At 41.6% G+C, this 12,244-nt stretch overlaps 1 protein-coding gene across 2 annotated transcripts in view; it reads right to left on the minus strand.

Annotated features, from left to right (window-relative positions):
• LOC109035303 (uncharacterized) overlaps positions 1-12,244 on the minus strand; it is a 195,061-nt gene that overhangs the window by 21,123 nt on the left and 161,694 nt on the right. For both annotated transcript variants that reach the window (XM_072302352.1, XM_072302353.1), the window contains 2 exons: positions 10,270-10,615; positions 2,942-3,054 (listed from right to left, as the gene is read on the minus strand). In XM_072302352.1, the coding sequence (XP_072158453.1) occupies positions 2,942-3,054; positions 10,270-10,615 (459 nt within the window). The remainder of the gene's footprint in view (positions 1-2,941; positions 3,055-10,269; positions 10,616-12,244) is intronic.

The raw sequence follows: 12,244 nt of genomic DNA on the forward strand, positions 1-12,244 counted from the left end.
TGGATGCAACTATTCAGGCGCTATGGATGTCCGTGTTGCATATGTGCGATATTGAAGGCGTTTCAACTCTGCAGGCATTCACCGCTTCACCCACGGCGCCACGGTTGGCTATGCATACGAGGATCAAAAATGATAATTCAGATCATTATGCACGTGAATAGCATCCCTTCAAATAATGCTCAACATATGGCAAAATCAAAACTGAAGCACAAGAGATATTCACACCTGATGCAAGTATGGGACTACTCGTGCCTAGGGGATATCTACGCAGTATAAGCGAATAATTGAAGGCGTTCTGTTAATTTCGATCCTCGCAGTGCAACTGTGCAACCCGCCATCACGGCGCGGCGGCCCGAACGAAGCGGTGAATGCCTCAAAAGTCAAAACGCCTTCACACTCGTGCGTATGCACGAAATGAAAAAGTATTGTTACAGTTCAATCAGATTTCTAACATAGATGTACTTTTTCTTGTCTCTTTTTCTAAAACATTTGCGCAGACGACTTCCTGCCTTCATCACCTCAAAAGTGCAAATCTTCATTTAAGCTTTTGCGGGGTGTGCACTTTTGGACTTTCATCTCTTCTTTGAGGAATCATCAATTCTGTAAGAGAGATTTTAGACTGTAGCCTGTTCAGTGTTGAGATACAATTATCTACTTCTCGTTGGACAATTTTCAAGGAAAAAATCATTGGGACGTAAATAAGTTCCTATATGCTGAATCATGAGCATCCTTATTTAGAAAATAACAGCAATTTTGCATTAATGTGATCATAAAACATATGTTTATCATTACTCTACAACAGTCGAATCTTCCCGGCCGACGGACCCAAAATGAAAACCGAGATCAAATCTGTACAGGTACACCATCAGCCACCCACCTGCAGTTGTTCCAGCCGCAACATTTGCTACATAAATTAACGATTAATCCCATTGTCAGACAAATGTGTTTGGGCAATCCATACTAGACACAAACTACAAATATTCGGAGGAGGTAAGCACACGGTAACATGTCCACCCACGCCTTTGGCATAATCCCAAATAGTGCTCATAATGCCTGCCCACGTCCAACTTTGGTTAGCGTAGCTCGCAGCCTCGGCTTCCACTCTTTCCACACCTACAACGTTCCATTGTCCGCGGTTACCTGTCGATGAACTGACCTTGCTCGCCTTGTACAAACCTAGCCCTTGCTGGTTTGCAATCTGATCCTCCACATTGAGGAAAGGGAAAAAGTCAGTGTTGCACTCTGCCGTGCTAAGGAAAAACGCCGTATGAACCCTCAGGCGTTGCCAAAATTCCTTTGACATAACGCGAATTTACTGGTAAAATTATGGATATTTTCCTCCCAATTTTTCAGATAATTTAGTTCGCAATTTTGCCTAAATATTATGGAAAATTAAAGGGAAAATATTCATAACTTTCCTCAAAAATGAACATTTAATCGAGGGAAATTCGGCAACGCTCGAATGTTCATACGGCCTTCTTCCTTAGCACTGCAGTAACTGTCAGCGAGGGATTGCTCATACTAAGCAAGCTACCGCAGTTGGTGTTGGACAAAAACCAAATTTTGTGCACACAATTAAATTGGCACTGCAAACCATTTAAATTGGTGTGTGCGTACCAAATTTCATGGATGGCACGGCGATAGTTAATGTACAGCACCTACCTGATGGATCAGTTGCGCTGGCCACAGAATCGTGTTTTGATGCTTGATTCTTGTAGATTAGCTAAAAATACTAATATCTGTTAAAACAACAACTTTCTACGTTTAATATTAACCGAGATATCGCCCTTTGAAAATTCGGGTTTTTGACTTCATCCACGCCGGTGGTGATACCCTTGATTTTTTCCACCTTGCTTTCATCAGTCGGTGTGACGCACTCGTTATTCAACGTGAAACTCGGAAGAAAGCAAGGTGGAAGAAACCAAGGGTGTCACTAACGCGGTAAAAATGACGTCAAACCCCCGACTTTTCAAAGGGCGTTATCTCGCTTGCTGTTGAACATAGAAAGTTGCTCGTTGGACAAATCTTATTAATTTTAGCTAATCCAGAGGGATCAAGCATCAAAACACGATTCTGTGATCAGCGCAGCTGACTCACTGAGTACCAGGGCCGGATTTACTCACTTGCCGCCCCCTTTTCATTCGTTTTGAAACATCAATAAAAGCCATCGAGTGAACGTGCTAGACAAATTTACTAGAAAAATTTCACTACAACAATTACAACTAGAAAAATTTCACGGAACTTTGCGCGAAAGTTAAGTTCCGTAAACCTATCTCTATGTTGAAAAGGCCTTCCATTTATAAGAAATGAACGAAAATATTATGAAAGAACAAACATAAATGTGATCTAACTTCCGCCACCGCGCCGCGTTGACCGCACTGTGTTCGGCGCAATGCGTGAAGTATTCCTACAGTCTTGTAGGCGCTATGCGTTTCACGCCGACCGCTGCCGCTGCTGACCGCACTGTGTTTGACGCTATGCGTGAGGTATTCATGCAGTATTGTAGGCGCTAATATGTGTTACATGCCAACCGCCGCGCCGAGGGAGGGCTTCTCCTTTTCATCTCAAGTCCAATCTGAGTCGACCTGAATCCAATTTTTTTTACACCTCCATTTAAAAAAATTGCAAAATTTGCCGCCATGGGCCGCGGCCCATGTAGCCACCCTCTAAATCCGGCCCTGCTGAGTACAACACCTATGTACGGTATTCCAACTGCCAACTGGGTTGTTTCACTCAAAATCAGCAGTCGTTTCGGGCACAACACCAGTCTCTCCCTAAGGGTTACTTAGTTTGCATTCAGTTATTGAGACATTGATTATTGCCCTATTATTAAAAATAATATTATTATGTGTTTGCAATGTTTCCTAGGAACGAAGGATATCGATAAATATCTGATGACATATATCCTAATATTTTAGAACAAAAGAGCAAAATAACTTACTTGAAGCGATTACTGCAGAAACTAGAAGAATCACGATCACAGTCCAGCAGCATATTTTCTTTCTCGGCCTGTTCATTTCTCGCTTATCTTTAGTTACGTATAATTTCTCGCCCCTGTAAAAACGATTAACACGCAATGAGTTACACAACATCGGAATAATATTTTATACACGAGTTTAAAATTGTTTAGCGGATGCGACATCTTCAGCTAGCTATTGCGCTAGTCACAAAGTGTGTCAAGAAATAGAATTGGGCGTGAAAAACATGGCTGACTGATTATCATTGTGTCTTTATGTATAAAATGATGTAGTTCCTGACAAATAATTAGCAAATGTCAATTTTTTTTTTTTTTTTTTTTTTTTTTTTTTTTTTTTTTTTCGCCCGGGACACTTTTTGTGAGATGAATGGTCGAGCAAACTTACACGATAATTTTATTTTGATTTTCCTTATTTTTTCATTATTTTTCACACAAAATATTGAGAAACTACACAAACACATTAATAAACTAAATTATTCAAAAATAATGGCTGATAAATCTATTCACATGCAACAAGGTGGTTAACTAGTGCTGGGTCCACACTATTTTGGGAAAAAGCAAGGCCAAAAAGTTTAAAAATTTCAATCAGAGTAACAAATCTGAGCTTTAATTTTACTACCTTGATACATAAAGTTTGGGCCACTTTTTTTCGTGCTTTTTTTGTTGACTGTTCAGATTGGACTGCATTTTGCAATTTGGACCTATAAATTCTGCCTCATTTGAAAAAAACACTTATGTGCATAGGGAAACTAATGGCACATACGTTGTTTTTAGACCGGGCCGAAATTTATAGTTCCTAATTGCAAAATGCAGAATATTTATGTACAAAAGTACGTACTTTACCACACAAAAATCAGCAAATTCATTTTCTTGCACCAGGAAACATTTTGTGAGAATGACTGGCATGGCAAAATCACGCGACTCTAATTCTAATTCTGACTCCAATTCTGACTCTATCTTCATTATTTCAATTTTTCGGTAGATTCCAACTATTCCGTCTTTTTTCTTCCATCCTAAAGCTCCCAGGAACGAAAATATGCCGTGGAGTCAACGGCGAAGACAGGACGTGGGAACCGAGGAAAATGAGTGAATTCGTCGCATCTCTAACATAAGGGCGTACCTCTATTTCCATTTGAGCCCCGGAAACCGTAGAGTTATACGAATAACAGAGCTCAGGCAGAAATCGCGATACGCCCTTTTGTCTGAGGTGAGACGAATTCAGCGCGAGGAGTGGGACGCGATTGCGGCTGCGGGGGTCCGCGAGCGGGGCCTGCTAGAATTTTAATCCTCCGTAATTAATTACAATTAGGATCGGAGGTGTCAGCTTGACCCCGCCGAGGGTGTGTTCCGATAATGAAAGCCAATTAATTATCCTTGCGAGCTTTTTCATTTACCCGACCCGGCTATTATTCGTCGGGATGGATAAACCACCGCGGTCGTCAAACCTCGGGAAAATCTTCCGCTCCGCTAGAAGGAAAAACGCCGCATGAACCTCCGGATGTTGCCAGATTTAGGGTGCTTACTAAAATTTAATTTTGGATTTTCCTGATTTTTCCTGATATTTTAGATGAGATTTCCTGACGTTTTGCGCAAATAAATTGAAACTTGTTTGATTTAAAAAATCGGAGTATTTAACGAAATGAATCTTAATTTTAAAAACTGCTTGATGCACTCAGAATTTCCTGATCCATCACCAATTTTCCTGATATTCTCCTGACTTTTGTTTGATAACAGCGAATATCTTGATATTTACCGGTCTTTATTGACGGGTGATACCCTGCTTTACTTTGATAAATCACAGATTTTCCTGGTGATTTGTGAATACGTACCTTACCTCCGATTCTTCAGAGTTTACTCGCAATTTGATCCAAATAATCTGATGCTAGCTTCGGGAGCGTTCATAAATTACGTAATTATCAAGGGAGAGAGTAGGTAAGGGCCTGCGCTAAAAAAAGGGAGGGGGGCAGTTCCAGCGTTATGCAACCTTCTTTAGTGGTAAAAATACACACAATCCAAAATTGGGTCGACAATCCCTAGTATCGTTGAAGAATCTGCACCAAACAAGAGGCGGATTCAGCAGTGGCGAGGTGTGATATTCGACTATCGATATTTTCCCATTATAAGCTATGCTAAAGAATCGATTATTACGGTATTCGTTGCGAACGCCCTGATAATCGATCCTTTTCCGTAGGTTCGAATGGCAGATTCATCGATTCATCGCAAAACACGCCACGCGGTGGTGGATTATCTATATGGGGCTTGCAATACTCTGGAGACTTTAACGCACGGTTAAGAAAGTGAGCGTATTTCACCATCGCTAAGGGAGCGTTCATGAATTACGAAACCCTCCAAAGGAGGGGGGGGGGGTTGAGCCTACGTTACGCTACGTTACAAGGGGGGAAGGAGCAGTGCTAGTATTACAGATCCCTCTCTAATGGTTAGAAACACACAAAATCCAAAATGTGTCATTCTCATTTCTTCGATATTATTTTTGTCACACACTTAATAAAGCTGCGTCAAATTTTATCCAGCTATATATTCCAAAGTTTCCCTCAATTTTTGAGATCTTAAGGGAAGGGGGGTCCGTCTAGCGTTACGTAATTATTTAAAGGGGCCGTTACGAGTTGCGTTGCGAAGCGCTAAAAAAGGGGGGCGGAGGAGGGTTAAAAATGCCGGAAAAAAGCGTGCACTGAGAAAAAAAAAAAGTTCGGTCGTATATGTACCGAAGTTCGGTGTTCCACACCATCCCAACTAATTCGGTTTGTCAAACTGTGCGGTAAAGTGAACTGACGAACAAAGTTCGGTCGTATATGCCGAACGTTCGGTTACACGAATCGGAAGTTCAGTTTGACAAACCGAATATTTGGGATGATACGGAACACCGAACGTTCAGTTTATGTGACCGAATTTATTTTTCCAGAGTGACGTAATTTATGAACGTTCCCTTTCGAAAAAGTACAATCATGATTTTCCTCAAAAATTCGTGCTTTATTGGGGGAAATTTGGCAAAATTCTAATGTTCATACGGCGTTTCTTCTCAGCACGGCAGTCCACGTGGATTCGAACGGCTGAATTAACCAGCTCCGTGGATCGCGATTGGTATTCAAAAATCGCGGGCCTTTGTTTCCCGCCATCGCATCGGGCACCCTGATGGACCAGAATCGATAGGTTCGAATACAGAACCGCGCAAGCGTCATAGATACTCCTGAGAAAATACGTTGTTTTCCCGAACGGACCGCTGAATTTATGGCGCGTCTGCGTGAATCCTTCAATCAATCCGAGACTGATGGCGGGCATTCTTGAGCTGTGAGTCGCGGCTCGACATTTTCCGAGAAGACGCGGCGGTTGCTCGCGCGACGTTGCCATGATTGTCATCCTTTTAAGTGTAGGTTTTTTTTCTTTTGTCTTCGCTAGTCTATGCCGAGAAATATGGCAACATTAATGGCCCCCTCCTGAGCGGTGCCCCAGCCCCGAAAGCAGGGAATTTGTATGTTGTTCATAGAAACAAGATCTGCATACTATGATGAGGTTCATTCATGATCTTGACGCGGGAAGTCTCAAAAGGAACCATGCGAGTCGTAGGTTTTTCACACGGTTGAATTGGGCTGCATATGGCAATAATTAGGGACTACAATTTCTGGCCCATCCGTAAAAACACTTACGTGAACAGGGATACTAATGGTATTTACGTTTTCCGAAGTGAGGTAGATATTGTAGTTATTGATTGCAAAATGGAGTCCAATTCTGCCGTACTAATGAAGAACGCTGTATGAACATTCGAGAGTTGCCAAATTTACCTTGATAAAACATGCATTTTCGAAATCACTCATGTATATTTTTTCTTGAAAAGTTCAGATATTTTAGATTAAATTGCGTATAAAATCGTCTGAAAATTTTGGAAAGTAATATCCGCAATTTTCCCAGTAAATTTGGTTTTCATCTGAGGAAACTTGGCAACGTCTGAAGGTTTATACGGCGTTCTTCCTTAGCACGGCAGAATTGCTCAGCCTCTATTTGGACCGTGTTTAACAGAAAGGAACCAAGTCACATCAGCTTTTGCAAAATTTAACTGGGCAATATCATTTTTTTGGTGATCGCGCTATGGAGAAAATTCACTGAAATTTCCACAAAAGTCCGCACGACCGTTTTCATGAAATTGCTCAATTGAATTTGGCAATAGCTGATGTGGCTTGGTTCCTTTCTGTTAAACGCGGTCCATTTCTCAGATGATGAAGAGACGAATTCCTTCATCGCGGTTCGTGAAAAAAGGATTATTGTCAAGAAAAATTTTTTATGGCGTATTTGGCGATGTTAGACGAGTAATTGAACGCCAATGAGTGGAGTGGATCTCACAAAGAACATTTTGAGAGAAAAAGAATGAACCGTTTCCACTATTGCGCATACTATAATAAACAGTACTATAAGTTCCTTTTGTTAAACACTCGAAAAATACTTCAGATTTAATAAAGGATTCGGCAGTTGTGTCTTCTAAATGCGAAGAAGACGACTGTGTTGCGATGCGTCAATGACGATCTTACAGGACGCTTGGAGGTTAGCAACATCAAGTGATAATGGAAACTTTCAGTCTATGATGCCTTCTCGCTTATACGAATGATTTTCCATTGAATGTATATTGATTGTATGCGTGTATGACAATCTCCTTTCTCATAATCAAAATCAAATCTTTACAGATTCTGACTCATTCACTGAATACTCGTCGTTCTTTCCAAGATTGCAACATGAGCACTTGACCTAGAGCCACCATGTGTCCTCAAAATAGAGATTTAGTGACTAGCAAAAAGCCAGCTCGCTTGACCTAGGTTTGCATTAACTGATGAGTAGCTAATTTTACTTTTTTTCCTCTGTTGTAAATGTTTTATATCGTGACAACCGCTACCTCTTCGATACTTAGTGGGATGATCCTGCTGGAAGTAAATTCTTGATGATATCGAAACCACTTAATGCTGGCATACGTGTTGCCCACTGATTGGAATATTAAATTTCACCTTCTTTAAAATTAGACGCAGTGAATTTGTCCATACGCAGGGCCAATCTCAAGAATTAACCGTGCCAACTGATCATTTCGTTATGATTATTTTATAAGTGACGGGCAGATGCACATTCAATAGGATAAAATCCGAGGCCAAACTCGAAATTTAATTAAGAAAGAGGGTAAGTCAGTCATTACCCAGAAAATGCCATTTTCGAAGAATTGGAGAAAAAATTTCTGACCCATCCGTAAAAACACTTACGTGCACAGGGATACTAATGGTATTTACGTTACCAAAAAAAAAAAAAAAAAAAAAATCGCCGGTATAGCCAAACATCCTGCCGTGCTAAGGAAAAATGGCATATGAAACTTCGGCTGTTGCCAAGTTTACTTTGATAAGGAACAGATTTTCAAGATGATTTGTGAAAATGTTTTCCAATTCATCAGAGAAATTCGCTTGCGACTTGATCAAACTCTTCTGAAGCTTTCAAAAAACTATGAAAATACATACCGGTCGTCTTTTGTATTGTGAGTTTTTTGAAAGCTTCACAAGAGTTTGATCAAATCGCGATCGAATTTCTCTGATGAATTCGAAAAAATGCTCACAAATCATCTTGAAAATCTGTTATCACGCGTATTCCCTCTCCGTAATCCCGTGCCCCATAAAATCTATAAATTCATCTGACCCATTTGCGCTTTTGGATCTTGAGCTTTTGAAAAATCAGTCAGTTGCGCTGGTCACAGAATTGTGTTTTGATGCTTGATTCTTGTAGATTAGCTAGAAAGATTAAGATCTCTAACAACCGCAACTTACTGCGTTCAATATTAATCGAGATATCGCCCTTTGAAAAGATGGGTTTTTGATGTCATCCACCGCGATAGTAATACCCGTAGCTTCTTCCACCTTGCTTTCATCCACGTTTCACGTAGAGTAACCAGTGCTTATGTGTGTCTCCCTGACTGATAAAACCAAGGTGGAAAAAACCAAGTTTGTCACTTCCGCGGTGGATGACGTCAAAAACCCGGTTTCAGAGGGCGATATCTCGGTTAATATTGAACGTAGAAAGTTGCGGTTTGGACAGATCATAATAATTCTGGCTAATCTACTGGAATCAAGCATTAAAACATAATTCTGTGATTCTTTCTCATTCCATTCCTTGGTTAGATTAGAACAGGAATAAAAAAAAAATAAAAAAAAAGAAACAATCAGTTGAATCAAGAATTGAGTCATGAAGAAACAAAATCAAAATATGATAACGCCACAGTTGATCGACACTTAAAGTTTAGTTTTTTCCTGCGGAACTCTTTACGATGGAAATAAGGTAATATCAAAGACCAAAGACATGGAGAAGACAAAGACGTGCGTATCTAACCTGTTTCTCCTAGTTTATTGACAATGGGTCTGTTGCATGCAAGAGATACAGCCGCGCGAATAGACTTTATAGAGGTTAAATGACACGAAAATTACGATGGTCACATTAAAAAAGTCTGAAATACACTCCTTACTGCGCAATTTGCGTTGTTAGGAACGCGCTTTTTCAAATTTCCCGCGTCTGGGGGCAGTTTTCTAATCACCGGAAACGAGCAAACGGCGGGCTCGGTGATTTCCGGAAGATGCCGAGTCGTTGTTGTTGTTGTTGTTGTTATTTTTTCCTTCAGTTTGTTTACAAACCCAACGTGATCTCTTATAGTGGTCCATATACGCTTTATGCAGTAACCAAATCGATCAACTTTTAAATGGACTACATTTTGCAATTTGGAACTATAAATTCTAGCCCGGTTTAAAAACAAAGTATGTGCCATTAGTTTACATATGCACATAAGTGTTTTTCCAGAGGAGCCAGAATTTATAGTTCCAAATTGCAAAATGCAGTCCAAATATCCAACGCAATCCTTCTACATTTCATTTCACGATATCACGAGCTCCGATTTTTAGGTTATGTTGTCAGTTTTAGTTGACCGGAAATAGCCGCGAGTTGCCGTTTATTGTTTCCGTTAAGAAAACTGCCCCCAGACGCGGGAAATTTGAAAAAGCGCGTTCCTGACAACGCAAATTGCGCAGTAAGGAGTGTATTTCAGACTTTTTTAATGTGAGCATCGTAATTTTCGTGTCATTTAACCACTAAAAAGTCTATTCGCACGGCTGTATCTCTTGCATGCAACAGGCCCATTCTGTGACCTGCACAACTGACCCATCTGCGCTTTTGGGAACTGGCGCGTCTGAATGTCTTGGCGCGTGACGCTAGCTTTCGGCTCATCGCATTCTGGATGTTATTCAAAAAGTGAGTTGGGCTTTGCTTACCTGATATACTTCTTGTGCTCGTTGACAGGGACGAAGTACTCGTCGTAGGGGTCGCCGAGGTCGACGGTGGAGGCCTCGGCCTTTTTGATGGGGATGCTGCTGTGGTAGGGCTTGAGGTTGACCAGCTCCAGGTTGACCGCCTCGGTGACGCTCTGGTCTTTGTGGGCGTCGCCGTTCTGGGCGCCGTTCGTCTGGCTGTGGTCGTGGCCCGGGCTCAGCGCCGTCCCGTTCCCGTTGCTCGTCATCGTCGTCATCGAGGAGTTCTTCACCCCGTTCGTCTGCGCCTTCGGCCCCGGCGTCTCCTTCTCGAAGCTCGGGTTGTCGATGCCTTGCATCGTCGAGGAATCTGCACACAACGGAAATACGAATCGTCAATTTTTATTTTGAAGACGGAGAAGAAGAAGGAGGAAGAAGAAGGAGAAGGAGAAGGAGAAGGAGAAGGAGAAGAAGGAGGAGGAGCAGGAGGAGAAGAAGAAGGAGAAGGAGAAGGAGAGGGAGAAGGAGAAGGAGAAGAAGAAGGAGAAGGAGAGGGAGAAGGAGAAGAAGAAGAAGAATGAGGAGGAGGTGGAGGAGAAGAAGAAGAATGAGGAGAAGAAGAAGCAGAAGAGGGAGGAGGAGGAGGAGAAGAAGGAGACGGAGGAGCAGAGAAGGAGAAGAAGAAGGAGAAGGAGAAGGAGAAAAAGAAGAAGAAGAAGGAGGAGGAGGAGGAGGAAGAGGAGAAGAAGAAGAAGAAGAAGGAGAAGAAGCAGAAGAGGGAGGAGGAGAAGAAGAAGAAGAAGAAGAAGGAGGAGGAGGAGGAGAAGAAGGAGAAGGAGGAGAAGGAGAAGAAAAATAAGGCGGCGGCGGCGGAGGAGGAGGAGGAGGACGAGGAGGAGAAGGAAAATACAAGGGAAATACGGATCGTCAATGTGGAGCTACAATACTCAAGCACTCAGGACGAACTCCTCGTAGTGGATCGAGTCAATGGGAAAGGTTGGACAAATTTTGGAAACTTTAAACGCTTTTAACTCCTTTTATCGAAAATTTTGAGGTTCTAAAAGTGGTTCCATTGGGTTTCTTGTGAAATTTTCTTTTCAAAGCACCCCTTAAAGTTTAAATTGAAACGAAATATAGATCAAAATTTGTAATTTTAGTTAAAAATTTCATGTCCGACCTCTCTGTTTGACTCGATCCACTGTGAGCCTTATGAGCCATCAGACGTTGCCGAATTCCTTTCAATAAAATACTAATTTTCTGGAAAAATTGTGAATATTTTCCTTCAAATTTCTTAGACAGTATTGAAAAATATCTGACAATTTCAAGGAAAAATATGTATAACTTTCCCCAAAAATACATCTCTTATCCGAGGAAACTCTCGAATGTTCATACGGCGTTCTTCCGTAGCACGGCAGAATACTTTGAAGACTTTAACGCACGGTTGGGAAAGTGAGCGTATTTTACAGTCACCTATATTTAAAGAGCTTCTGGGGGCTGTCCCTAAATTACGTAACGCTCTATAAGGGGAGGGGGGTTGAGAAGAGCGTTACGCTTACGCCATTCGGTTTTTACGTGTTAAAGGATGGAGACATACGTCAAAAAAGCGTTACAGGGGGTGGAGGGGGGATGTCAAAAATGCTGAAGAAGTGCGTTACATAATTTAAGGACGGCGGCCGGCCCCCAGGACATGATCATAGGTATTATAACACTACATTACAGGTTTGATCTTCAGAGTTTCACGAGGGGAAATTCTACTTTAGAAGAGCTCTGTGCTACTAGTTTGAAGCACCATTACGAATAAGACAAACGGAAACAAACACAATATGGAAATAGAGGGAGGGAAAGGATGCGCGTTTACGACGGCGCAGAGATACAACTATTCGTACTTGATGGACGTCCGTGCTGCATCTGAGAAATTGAAGGCGCGATGACGCGTAGCGTGAGCTTTTAATGCTCTGCTATATGCTATCAATGAGGTGTCGCTCAGATTCGGGAGAAA

This window comes from Bemisia tabaci, chromosome 7 (genome assembly GCF_918797505.1).
Source record: "Bemisia tabaci chromosome 7, PGI_BMITA_v3".
NCBI lineage: Eukaryota > Metazoa > Arthropoda > Insecta > Hemiptera > Aleyrodidae > Bemisia > Bemisia tabaci.